We start from the raw sequence: 14,621 nt of genomic DNA on the forward strand, positions 1-14,621 counted from the left end.
TATATACATACATATATATACATACATATATACATACATACATATATATACATATACATACATACATATATACATATATATGTATTTATATATATATATATATATATATATATATATATATATATATATATATATATACTATATATATATATATATATGTGTGTGTGTGTGTGTGTGTGTGTATATATATATATGTGTGTGTGTTTGTATATATATATTTATATATATATATGTATATATATGTGTGTGTGTGTATATATATATTTATATATAATCTAATTGAAAAACTAGATTTCCTAAAGTCGCCTGACTTCAGGTTTTGTCTCCAGGGGATAGATTAGAGTTCAGATAGTTGTTTGAGGAGTTGCATGATGTGCTTTAACTTCTTCCTCCTTGACTCCTGCATGAATTCTGTAGCTGCTGCTATTAGCTTTTTAGTCACACAGCAGGGTTTCTGCTCTCATGCCACCTGATCTATTTTTCATTCTCTCTCTGTTACGGAAGAGATCTCTGCTCACTGTTTTGCATGCAGTAACATTACAAAGGCCTTTTTCATGTCTTGCTTTCCATTCATTGAATTTAATTCTGTTAATAGTAGATAGGATTCAGATTCCTTACACCACACCTCTTAACTTTTGTCAACTAATTGCAGTGCAATCACAGCAAGTAGTAAAGTTTGAAGACAGAAACACATGATTTGTGTTTTGGCTCTATACTGCCATTGTGTTGGGTGATGTCTGACACAGTAAGACACTGTGAGTGACACACTCTCACTCTTAAGGCCCCCACACACCGCCCAGACGTCCAACTGCCTTATCCGACCACTCTCCGACCACTCCGTTGCCTCTTGTCTGACCCGTTCGGCAGAAAAGTTGCATTGAACACACCGCTTCGACGTGCTGCCTACGCCACAGTAGGGTGTACGTTCTGCGCTTGCGCAAGATGCAATAAGCGGGTGGCGCTTGTGTTGTGAGTTGTAAACGAGAACCTTATGCACGCAACTCTCTTTACTTTCGATCAAAACGAAACTTAACTATTTCCGATAAAAAACAGCTGCATACTAAACATGCAGCGAGGCATTACCAAACTTACACAAATTAATTCGTCCTGAACGGACGTAACAACTAGTCTGGTGCCACTACTGCAAAACACGAAAACGGGGAATGACGGAACGGAGTGCATAGAAAAACAAAGCGCACACAGTATTTCGTCCCTCCCACACACCGCGCTGATTCGCCAGCACAACGCCAATCAGAACGGCCATTCAGCTGGTACACAACCAATCAGAGGATCCAATGGCTCAGATGTCCGACGGCCCTCCTCCTCAGACTTCGCATGCTCAGTCGGATCCGACAACCTCCGCGCGGCTCCGAAAGCTTCCGACAGAGCCGAACACACCAAACATATTTGTTCCCGACCTCGTCCGAGTCTCTCCAAACGCTTCAGACGTCCAACGGTTGGGCTGGTGTGTTCCTGCCTTTACACAGTGCAATCAACTTTCCATGCATATATTCAGCCCTGACGCTGAGGTGTATGGAGTTAGAATCATGCCAAAACCTCACACACAAATGCCAGTAAAATTTCCAACAAATGTCCTGTAATTCGCACTCCACAACAACAGGTGGCACTGTTGAGTCATTTTAAGGCCAGCAGGACGATTTTTTTCCCCCCTAAATCTTTATTTTTTATTGTTCTATTTTATTCAAGACTGCAACAGGATTTACCATAGACACATGTACGTCGACGGCACCATCATATTGGAGAAGGCAGCTCCGCCCTGTGAACTGTCATGTGTCATCACAGTAACAGCATTACATACATTGGCAGCTGTAAACATTTGTAAAAACATTATAATAATCCATCCTGTGGTTTGGTGCCGACCTGTATACTGAACATATAAGGAGACGTTACGTGGCTAGCTTGATGGGGAAAAGTCTCATGGGACAGATTTTTAACTTCAGTGTGTATCCCGTACCATTCACACGGCAACGATTCCAGGCCGCAGGTTCATTTTCATCCAGCTTACAAATGACTTTGATGTTAGTCAACACCCGCCCATCATCCTCGGCCATGGTGGCACACTGCAAAATCTATATCTATGTCAATTCAATATCACACATCCTCAGGACACAACAGGACACAACAACAACACCCAGAAGTTGTACAGAAAGCAACCAAACGAAACATATTCGAACAACAACAGTCTCATGAGCACTTGAGAATTCACTCCCATGAGTCTTTGCGCCATCAGCGCTCACCGTCCGCTTTCGGTACCCCTCCAGTCACTACATTTGTAACCATCAGAGAACGTCACAGACGTTGTTTTTGGTTCCTATCTGTCTCCTGAATATATCCATACATCTGTGAATGTGTAACTGGGAGGCATTGACTTATAGCACTTTGTAGAACGAGCTTTATAAAGTTCACTCCATTGACTTGTATTAGTTCACAGGGCAGAGCTGCCTCCTCCAATATGATGGTGCCGTCGACGTACGTGTGTCTGTGGTAAATCCTGTTGAAGTCTTGAATAAAATAGAACAATGAAAAATAAAGATTTAGGGGGGAAATGACTCATAAGCGCCACCTGTTGTTGTGGAGTGCGAATTACAGGACATTTGTTGAAAAGTTTACTGGCATTTGTGTGTGGATCTGAAGACATTTGTGTGTGGATCAGCAAGGCGGAAAAGTAGTGCCAAAAGTCACGTGACAGTTTTTTTTCGTACTTGTAGAATTGTTTTTTGTACTTGAAGGATTTTAGTTTGTACTTGAAGGAAATTCTTTTGTGCTTGAAAGATTTAAATTTTTACTTGAAGGATACTTTTTTGTACTTGAAGAAATGTGTTTCTTTGTATGTGTAAAACATGATGTATTTGTTTCTGAAGCATGATGTATTTGTTTGATTGGTACATTTCTTATTTGCAAAACAAAATGCATTAGTTTGTGAATGATGTTTTGCATTTGCAGACCACACTGAGTTTGTTTGTGAATCGTTGGGTGTGAGTAAAACACATTTTGTGTGTGTGTGAGGTTTTGGCATGATTCTAACTCCATAGAGGTGGCACAATGACAGACAACAGAAAAGCAACAGTCATTAGCCATATTATTAGTGGTCACAGTCTTTCTACTGCCGTGTAATATAATGACATGATGCACTAGCCATCCCCTTCTATGGATTATCTCTTACAATCTCGCTCACACTATCTACACAACCTTGCATGGAAATCTGATCTGCATCTTTGATTTGGCCTAGACTTTGTACACTCTCAGGACACCCTTCCTGATGCAGTTCCCTTCCTAGTTTATCCATGGTTGAGTAATTAAGAATGCATCAGCTTGTGCACACCCAGTGGCTAAGGAGCAACCAGGGTTCATTTCTTGCCCAAGGATATTTCAACATTGGGACAGGAGGAGGTTTGGTATTGAACAACCCTGTGATCAGTAGATGACCCACTCTACTTCCTGAGCCATAGCCAACCCTTGTATGGAAAGTACAGTATAGAATAAAAATAGAAATGAAAAGTACAGAGCCAACACATCTAACAAAGTGTTTCTGCTTACATTGTCTCACTCTGTGTGCATTTCCTAATGTATGACACCGGCTGGATGGAGCATTGCATTGTGGGAAGCAGAGGCTTATGGAGAGATATCCCATCAAGCCCACATCGTGTTCATGCTGTAAACACCCACACACTACTTTCACACACTATCTGCACCTCAATCTTACCTGTCATCCACCTACTCTCCTCTCTATTCTTTCCCTCATGCATTTCTACCATTATCCTCTCCATCATCTCCAATCTCATTATCTTAAACCTCATATATTCTTGTCTCTCACCATGAATGCACCTTCCACACCCCAGGCCGAGGGGACCTGCAGCCTCAGCTGGACAGTGCCATGCAGGATGTGACTGACATGTGCCTGCTGATGGAGGAGACAGAGAAGCAGGCAGTGCGCCGGGCCCTCGTGGAAGAGAGGGGCCGCTTCTGCACTTTTATCAGCTTCCTTCAGCCCGTTGTGGTGAGGAGATAGGGATGGAGGGGTGGTGAAAGGGATTCAAGGGAAATACTGGTTGTCTGACAGTTTTCACTGCACTTAATTTCCCCTGGGAGGCAACATACTGCCGTTCAACTGACCAAAGTGTGTGTAGTGTCATGTATTAGAAAGGGATATGACAGTGTTGGATTATTATTTATGTTACAATTATGGTGATCAATAATGTCACAAGGAAATGTATTACACACCTGGGATTTTGTTAGAAACAATAAACCATATGATGTAAATTAATGCAGCTTCAATATGGTAAAATCTACAAAAGGATGACATAAACTAAACAATATAAAGTACGCTTAAGGGGAAACACTACAGGCGAAAACACAATTTTCTACGCACTGGTAAATTTTAAGATTTTTATCTCTTTTTCAGATGCGCGGATACAAACATTTTTAAAAACACACGTTTAAGTGATTATGTGTTTTCAATTTTCTGCTCTGGAAATTCATGCAATTAGCACACATTTAATTAGATGATAGCTCATATGCATATGAACCTGAAAACTTAACATAACTGTCGAAATGTAGTAATCAGCTGGGGAAGTTTCATGGTGATATCTATTAGTGATTTCCCCCTCCCCCCTATTCATCTGTAGTGTTTGCACAGAATTCCTACAACAGTTTACCTGGAATAACATGAAATACAGCATAGTGTTTGTGAATTTTATGCACCTGTTTATGTTTTTGATTTGTTTTTTTACACATTTTCTGATTTATTTTGAGTCATTTAAGTATATAGTGTTTGCCTCTGTGGACACTAATGTGCCTTACTAGTAATCAAACTAATTTTGCTTACTGGGTGATGCAAGCAGTGTGTACCGAAATTGAGATGAAACCTTTGCAGTGAGCAAAGAGTAGAACTGCAAATGATGGCAGGGGTACTGTGCAGTGTTCACACGTTTTTTCTATATTAGTAAAATGTATATATGATACATAAACAATACGTATGATGAGAATTTTGGTGAGATATTAGGTAAAATAGTACAGTCTTGATTATTGTACAGTACTCTTTTTGCCATGTCTGATGTGTTACTGTCAGGGTTGGGTTAAAGGGAAGACTATGGATAAAGGGAAGGTGGACCCAAATGCAGTTACACACGAAAGGCAAGGATATAGGGAAACAAAAAGCAAGCTTTATTTTAAAGCTGAGTCCAAAAACCAAAAGCAGACAAAACGGGGGCAAGAGGCAAAGTAGCAACCAAAAACAGCAAGGAGTGAAGGGAACACACAGACTAAATACACAGACACTGATGAACAGACGAGGAACAGGTGAGGAGAGAGTGGAGGGAGGAGGCCAGGTGTGGTAACGAAGGGGAGGAGCACATGAGAGAACATGAAGGGAACAATGCAATAGACAGAGGGAGCCAGAGGGAAGAACACAGGAAAATACACAGGAGAACTTAAAGGACACATGAGGGCATGGACAAACAAAACAAAAGACACAAGACATGATACCAAGACATGGAAATCAAATACAAGAAACCACACGACAAAACCAGACACAAGAACAAAACGAACAACAATCTACAGTCATGACAGTTACAGGTGTTTTAGACTGTGTTAGCTGACATGCCACTGTATTACCAATCTGATATGTGTTGGACTTTTGGAAAAGATCCAGTTGTTATTAAAATAGAGTCCTTCTTTCGATCTGTTTTTTCGTGTTTTTTTTTTTTAGAATGGAGAGATCGCGATGCTGGGAGAGATCACCCACCTCCAGGCCATTATTGATGACCTCACTGTGCTGACAACTGATCCTCACAAATTGCCCCCTGCCAGTGAACAGGTGAAACACACCCACTTGATGTAGGACACCTATAACAGAAGTGAGAAATAATAAGCAAACCTTTAAACCTCACCATCTCTATCTCTCTGTCAGGTGATTAAGGATCTGAAGGGCTCGGATTACAGCTGGTCCTATCAGACTCCTCCTTCATCTCCGAGCAGCTCTGGCTCTCGCAAGAGCAGCATGTGCAGGTACTCACACGCAAATACACATATGTACACACAGACATAATGACCAACACCTCGTGTGATAAACTGTACCAGAAAGAGGAGCTATCTGTGATGTTTATGTTTCACTGTGACTGTCAGTCTTTCTGTCTGTCCACCATTACTGTTTGTCCAGTCATCCTCAGTTTAATGGAACGTCCTGTTACGTTTCACATTAAAGTCCTTAGAATAAGTGTTAGTTGTTGAGTAATATAGGCCTATCTCAGTCATTATAAAATGCTAATTAGCATCAATCACACAATATAAACATGAATAATGGCATTATAAACATCTTATAGTTACATTATAACACGAATATATGCACTCATAAGAAACTCAAAACTTTATAGACTTATAAAGCTGTAATATGAAAGAATTGGCTACCTGTTGAATTCATACTAAAAACAAACAGGGGTCTAACTGTAGCTGCCAATAGCTAGTTAGTTCGGTCAGCCATTCATTTGGCAGTTTTGAAATGAGGGATAGGTTCACCAGGCGAGTGTCGGTGTTTACACTGCTAGCACAGGAGCTTTGAACTGAGACAGGCTAGGGCTAACTGGTTAGCATGCTATCTTCAGTAGATATCCCTGCAACACAAACTGTTATTTTTTCAGTCAGATGATCATTTTAGTTTATTTTTAATGTTTCAACTAAAATTACATTATTTTACATAAACCCAAACCTCGTGAGGCTTTTTAAATTGTTTATAACAGCATTAAAAAACCTTACATACCGATCATGTCATTGTTAAACCAACAAGCTACGCATTTTGCAGCTACAGGATCACAAATGGAAACACTGCCTTGTTAGGTTGATAAATCTTTTATTACACACTTCCTAATAGTTAATTATGGCATTTGCATCTGATCTAAAGTGAGAAAAAATGCGTAATCAGCGTAAATTAATCATTTATTGTGCACTTATTAACAGTTTTAATACATCATAAAGTGATTACGAGGAAGTGTTTATGAAACAGTCTCGTGATTCCTCTGATGATTATGAATGACCTGTAACAGCAGATGCAACCATCAGTGCAAAGACTGCTATTTTTGTATAGTTATTATGAATGCCTGCGCTCGGGTCAGATCATATATCACATACAAAATCCCCATATAAACACATTACCTTATCGTGATTCATCCCGCAGTCTCGCTGTCACTCGCTTCCGAAACAAATGCATGTGTTTTTAAATGTCTTACAGTCTAACAATCAACATGGTTATGAAGCTACTACGAATCTTATACGGACTTATGCATGCCTTATTACCTTTTAATAAAAGCTATGAAGTGTTACTGAATCTCCAAAAAAAAGAACCACTGCCTTCAGACAAAGAAAACTTGAGCAGCTGAACAAAAGTTGATTTTGAATTTGGACATAATTACAATAGATTAAAGCAGGATATGTTTCTGTTTATTTTATTTATTTAGCTATAAACAGTGTTGGGGAGTAACGAATTACATGTAACGACGTTACGTAATTTAAAGGAACTTAGGGCAGGATCACGAAATAAGACTCAATAGCGACATGACGGCCATTTGGGTAACTGCAGCCATCAGCCAAGCCGGCACGGGAGCGCGCATGAACTCTTCACAGCAGTGCAGCTGATGCTGTGACACGGTTATTTGTTTGCTCGCTGTTCACGCGACGGTTTACTGCAAGACTTCCTTGCATACCGCCGCGGAACTACGTTGGTAGCCTACATCTGTGAACAGCATGATGTCAAGAGACGAAGTAAGTAAACTAAGTGTTTATTTCAGTGCAGCTTTAGTAAATTTCTTTGACAATATTAGCGCATCAATTCAGCAAAATTACAGTTGTAATGTAAACTGCGCTTACCTTACACTAGCCAAATGGTTACTAAAGTTCAAATTTCACCAGCCACGGTGAATAACAAGCTAGCGATAACCATTGTTTTGTCATTGAAGCTAATGTGACTGCTAACAATGTTATGGTGTTTGACGAGCATTTGGCTTGTGGCTGCAGCTAATTTCTGACTGTGATAATTACCAACATAGCTAATATTTATAACATTGGATAAAGCTTGCTAACAAGCTGACATTAGTGTGCAGTCATTATCATGCAACAGCAATAGTAAGATTCAATATCTCAAGCCACGTGTTATGTGCCAGTGCCAGTGAGATCATTTGTGAAATCATTTCCATTATAAGACAATATAAATGGTATGAAGAGCACTGCGCCATAACAAAGTAAATACAAGGAAAACACAAATGTCATTATGTCATAACTGGTATTATACTAAGTTGAATCAGAATAAAAATAACATCAAATAAAATCAAAACATCACTTTGAGGATTACTAAAGTTATTCTTATTAGTATTGTTCTCAATGTTTTTTGTTTCAGGATTTGGAATTGACTCTGGAAGGAGTGGCACACATGGAGATGTACTGCCTGGATGAGGGTACACTGTGTCTGGTTAGGATGATGTGGAGCAACATCTTTGCTCTGGAGGACAGCCAAGATGTGGGCAGCGATAACCGAGAGTTTTGGTTTGCTTCCTACCGGCGATTTACGATCTGGCAGGATGGGCATCAGAGAAGAGGGAACTGAAGGCCGATACCGAGCTGCTGTGTTCTTCGTATCTGGTTAAACTTCCCTGACCCCTTTGCAAACTACACAGGTTACAAAGAAGCTCCATTTAGGGTGCCTGACTGATATTTTCTCCTGTTTTGTGTCCCTGTGACCACAGTACCTAAAAAAAAAACATTTCTTAGCCAAAGATTCCACTTTCATCCAAAAATAAAAACTATTTATGTACATTATATATTTTTATATTTATTTTCAAAGTTTACAGTATTTTTCAAATTTGCAGTATGTACAAAGTTTTATTATGTATTTTTTTACATGTTTATAATAAAATAAATGTGTGGTAAACAAGACGGTCTTGTCTTCTCTCTTTTCTTGCTCACGTCTCTGGATCATGTAGCTGAGGCCTTTATGGAGAGAAGAGAACAGTAGCATTAGAACACATACCAATGCTCCATAATCAAATCTGGTAATTATTATGTTATATTATAACATTTTACAATGTTTTGTCTATATTCTGAAAAGATTGAAATTCCTAATGACCAAAACTTAGAAAGTGAAAACATACTAACCCCTCAGACACTGGTTCAATTGGTGATAATCGATGAGAGAGTTTAGCAGCTATTCGCTTACTGGGTGTTGATGCTCTCATCTCCTTACTTCCCCGAGTAGCAGCTTCTGGAGTCTGCTTCTTCTGATAGCTGGAAAACAGCAATATTTTAAAAAGTTAGAATCTCAGTCAGCAAGCTGGCTGTGACTTTGCTACCTTGGTGTCTTTTCTCTTTGGTCAGAACAACTATGGCCATGCAATGTTTGCCTGTAACAATAATAATATCAAAATACATGCCTCAGTCAGTACTATTGTGTGTTTCACTTTTACAAACAATTTCTCCTGCTTTACTTACAACGTAATGTATAATGTCTGGAACAATCTTGTGTGTAAGGTACAACACGAGAAAAATAAAGGCTAAAAGATCTATTGATGAGTTGAAACCACTCTTTTAGCCCACCCACCCCAAAGGACTCAACCACACAGACGTGCTTCACAAGCAAGGTCGTAATAATAATAACAATAATAATAACTTTATCAGACCTGTAGACACGCACAATATCAATTATTATATAGCACCACCTGAGCTCGTTTACATTGTGCACTTCACGGTTAGCTCTAAACTGCCTTTTATTCAGCTACATCACAACAGTATCATCAACTCGTCAACACAATAGCCCCCAAGCCATAGCCTGTAAATACCGTTACTGTACACCCCAAATACTGTATTTACCAGGGACAGGAACGAGACGGGAGCCGGTGCTGTGTGTATGATATATTTCACTGTACAGATTGTAAAGCCCACTGAGGCAATGTGATTGTGATTTTGGGCTATATAAATAAAATTGATTTGATAGCCGTATCCCCTACACTCACGAAGCAGCCAGGAAGCCGGCTCGCTGTGTGTAGCTAGCGGCTAATATGACTACACAGACCCAAACAAACCGTTAGCCTGTTGCTACAGCCAGCTGCTAACGTCACCTCCCAGATACAAGTTGGGCTTTCGGTCCCATATCTAAAAGGGCATATTTCTAACTATTCGGTTTCAGACTGAAGGACCGTGGAAAATGCGCAGTCTGTAACTTCTCAGTGTTACAAGCAGTGGACTAAGTTACATGTTAGCGGCTAGCGCTACGTTAGCCGCTAACGCTACTTTTTTTTTTTTTTTTTTATTTATTTATGTTGTTTGTTTCGGACATGTCAATTCATAAGCATCACATTTCATCATTGTTCAAATAATACAACACACATGGCCGAAAGGGAAAAGCGGGAGAAGCCAAAGCTTATCAAGTCCCGCCCCCATTACCCACAGTATAAAATCTTCATTCTGATCTTTTAAACTTAACTTTGCACTTTAGCTCACTCCGAGTCCTCGGTGATCTCATAAGATTTTCAAATCAAGCTCTAAAAATGACCTGTAATGTATTCTTACCTGGTTACAAGGAAATTAGCCATGTCAGCATCCGTTTTCAGTCCCAGTTCAAGCTGAAGCTGCCTCCATGAGTCGAAGGCATATCCAATGTGTATTCGCGGGCCAGCCCCGGCTTTAGTCATAACTTCTTTTAGACTCACGACTTGCTACTGATAAAAACCTTCGTTTTCTTCTTCGTATTACTTTTTAGTGGACTTTGTGTGGTGGTGGGTCGTTTTCCGGCCGTAGCAGAGTCCATAACAACACAAACAGTTTTTCCGGTCTCCAAGCCGTCGAGGACGTGCATTCAGCGTCAAATAACGTCACGTCCGCAGGGCTGCGCGGGAAATTCGGACCCCGAATAGCAGTACATCATGCAGCACACAGCCTGTTCAAGGCAATGGGGAGATATGTGTGTGGGCTCATTCTTTTTGGTTTTGAACGCTTCATCACCCATTAGCATTTAAATACTTATAATGAATGTTTATTTTTTCACAAATCCTGCCCTAAGTTCCTTTAATTACAAAATGTACGTAATTGTAATCCGTTACATTACTGGGAGAAAATATGTAATTAAATTACAGTTGCTTTTGGAAATTTCAATGATTACAACTTAAGTTACATTTGAAAAATCGCCGCAAAAGCTCGGATTTATCAAATAGTTTTTCGCCCCCCTGGATTCATGTTTGTTTTTAGTTTTTTTCATATTAACATCCTCCTTCCAAAACTGACGCTTGTGATTGGCTCTCTCTGGTCATGTGCCATTCGACTCAACCGACAAACCGTACAGTGGCAGTCTCAGCAGCAACAGTGTCGGCGGCGTACAAGATGTTCCTGGGCTGGAAATATGTAAAACACTTCATACAGACAACCCAGCTAGATCAACATGGTAACTTATGCTTAGCTCATAACCTGGTCCCGACCAGGTTCTGTTCAGAGTTTAATCATAAAATCGGCTATAAAAGCGCCGCTGTGTCACTATTTAACTCATTTACAGCTGGCGTCACCTTTACTTTGAAAGTCCAGTGGAGCTGGATCAGAACGGAGCATTTTTACAGAGGGAGAGATTGCGCTGATCCGCTGCTGTTTACTTTCTCTCTGAGCGTCTCCGCCTACAGATGTTCAGCTGAGGGGATACGCTGTTCAGCTGTTGATCCGACTCGCGTCAGGAGGTCATTTATTAGGCTATAGCCTATTTACTTTATATACAGTCAGTCACCACTGAAAGAAGTTGTGCGCTCGCAGCAGGACAGATAATTTAACTTAATGTGGCCATGAATAAATTAATTGTTTCGCCTGTTATGTGTTGCCCAAACGCAAATCTTGAGTAGGTCTACTCTGTTTTCTCACATTTAAAAAGGTCTTTGTACAGAGACAACATGAGATTTGCTTGTAGCTACAGCACCTAAAAAACCCACTGTAACCTATTTTCAAAGGCAAACCCAACCTCGCTTTCAATAAAACACACACTGGCATTTTATAATTACGATCAGTGAAATATATATGAAAACAACATAAAACACAGTTTAAAACAACAGTTGTTGTTGCTCTAAAGCTTCATATTTAAAAGCAGCTCAGTGTAGAGCTGTCAGAAATTAAAATCAGCCTCCTCTTGTCATATTTGCAGCAACACTGTTGCTTCAGGCTGTGATCAGGCTTTTTTGTATCGCTCATACTCTCTCCATTAAAACAACCTGCTCCTCATTGCTGAAATCAGCCAGTTGTCGCTCCATTTAGTGAGGAAGTGAGCCTCCTTCGCCGTACAGGCCTACGGTCAGACTCATAATATATGGTTAAATCTTTGAACTGAAAGGTCTATCACACTATAGGTCTTAAAATGTGAAAATGGTTAGCAGTTGAGAGATTTCATTCAAAATTAAGAAAAGTAATCAAAATGTATCAAATGTAATTAGTTACATTACTTTGAGAAAGTAATTGAAATATTTACACTACGATTACATTTTCAACAGGGTAACTTGTAATTGTAACCAACTACATTTCCAAAGTAATCTTCCCAACACTGGCTATAAATGTGTTAGTACTCCAATTCTAAATCCTTCTAAATTTCTAAAAACAATATAAAGAACAGAAGAGAAGTAATTTTAACTAAAAATAAATTCCTGCAGTTCTTTGTCTGAAAATATCACACGGTGTGTGTGAGCCAGTCTCTGTCAGTGTATGCATGCAGTAGCATTCTCCCTCCAGGGGAAGCTCTACAGTATGCAAATTTGCAGTCTTTTACCTGTAGTGTTTCAGTGTATGTGTGTGTGTGTGTGTGTGTGTGTATAAGTGTATGTGTGTGTGGTTGTGTGTGTGTGTGTCAGTACCCTGGATCCTCATAAACTTACACACTCTCTGTCTACCCCCCTCCTCCCCCTCCTGCCCCTTTTCTTTTGCCCCCATTCCCTCACCACAACCATCACTCTCTGTACTTTTTTCTTCACGTGTCTTGTGCCTTTTGTGTGTGTGTGTGCTCGTGTGTTTGTGTGCTGATGTGATCTGCCCTCTTTCTCTTCTGCGGGGTGTTTGATTACTTGGTTTTCTTTCCTTCCGGGCTGTCTGCTTTTAACTGTGACTTTTCTGTGACTCTAATGCGCCATCACATTGTGTTTTCTCACTAACCTGATAAACCAACAACTTGCTGTCAACTACTCCATCACATAAACCGATCACATATTCCTTCTATGCATCCTCCAATCATCACTTTACCGTCTTGGGCGATATCCAACCCCTCATATTTCACACACTTTGCCTCACCTTCCTCTCTGTAAATCGAACCATTTCTTTGACACATCCCTGTCATCAATGTCTCTTCCCTTAAACCCCCCCCCCACTCCACATTGGCAATCATCACCTTCATCTTCCTCACAACCCTCACCCTCCCACGACTTCACCCTCCCCCTGCTCCTCTGCACCTTTTTCCTTCCTCCCTCCTGCAGCAGCGTGAACAGCGCCCACAGTAGTGCCTCCCGTTCATCAGGGGGAGGAGGTAGTGTTGGTATTGGTGGTGGTGGTGGAGGCTCCCAGCCCCACTCACCCACCTCATCGTCCTCCTCCTCCTCCTATCGCTACCGCAGCAGCCTGCCTCACCAGCCTCCACCACCGGGGGGCATTGCCGCCCATCGCCTCAGCAGCGTCTCCTCCCATGACTCGGGCTTTGTGTCCCAGGATGCAAACATCTATTCCAAGCCTCCCTCACCCATGCCTTCAGACATCACTAGTCAGGTACAAAAGTCTCACACACAAACAGACCCACATGTTAGTTTGGTAATGAGCCTAAAAATGTTGGTATCCAGTCATGCCACTGAACTAGCATCAACAAGTCAACATTTGATTTACCAAATTAATTTGCTTTGGAAATTAACCAGAATTATCTAAAAAACTCTCTGTTGACCTAACTGGTATTTTTTACTTGTTCTTGAAAAACAAAAGGGATATTTCAGTCTCACACACACACACACACACACACACACACACACACACACACACACACAAATCAGCAAAAGCTTTGTGTTTTCTCTGTATTTCTGCTGTAGAAGTCATCCAGCTCAGCATCATCAGAGGCCTCAGAGACGTGCCAGTCTGTCAGTGAATGCAGCTCCCCCACCACTGTAAGTACTCAGTCCTCAACAGTACATCACTAAAACCAAAAGAGCAATTAAAGTGCGTTGTAAATAATAAGAACAGGTGCATTTTTTGTTTTCTATTAATCTTTACAATGAGATATAGGTATTGATTTAAGTAATTATTTGTTCCTTTATATTAAACAACTCATTTGTATGTTTCAACAGTCTTGTAGCTATTTTAATTAAAAAATACATGCAGGAATCTCATGAACCATGACAAGCGGCAGAATGAGATAACTGTGAAATTATTCAGGTCCATTAAACTATACACAGCCTTTCTAGATTTACCTGGCCAGTCTGTGATACTGATACTATAAAGCATCCAGTAATCTCTAAATGAAGCCCCTCCTAAATGCCTATTTCATTCTTACGTTTTGATTTTGTACTCTCGGTTTGGAAATGGTGTCCAAACTCAACATAAAGGTGATACTGCCCAAAGTTAGTCTC

The 14,621-nt window shown here is 40.4% G+C and overlaps 1 protein-coding gene across 3 annotated transcripts in view; it reads left to right on the forward strand.

The window, feature by feature from the left end:
- The window catches only part of mtss1lb (MTSS I-BAR domain containing 2b), a 115,565-nt gene that overhangs the window by 87,010 nt on the left and 13,934 nt on the right, over nt 1-14,621 (forward strand). For 2 of the 3 annotated variants that reach the window (XM_030415274.1, XM_030415275.1), the window contains 5 exons: nt 3,861-4,018; nt 5,729-5,836; nt 5,930-6,027; nt 13,488-13,773; nt 14,085-14,159. In XM_030415274.1, the coding sequence (XP_030271134.1) occupies nt 3,861-4,018; nt 5,729-5,836; nt 5,930-6,027; nt 13,488-13,773; nt 14,085-14,159 (725 nt within the window). The remainder of the gene's footprint in view (nt 1-3,860; nt 4,019-5,728; nt 5,837-5,929; nt 6,028-13,487; nt 13,774-14,084; nt 14,160-14,621) is intronic. The other variant, XM_030415276.1, reaches the window with a different exon arrangement.

This window comes from Sparus aurata, chromosome 4 (assembly GCF_900880675.1).
Source record: "Sparus aurata chromosome 4, fSpaAur1.1, whole genome shotgun sequence".
NCBI lineage: Eukaryota > Metazoa > Chordata > Actinopteri > Spariformes > Sparidae > Sparus > Sparus aurata.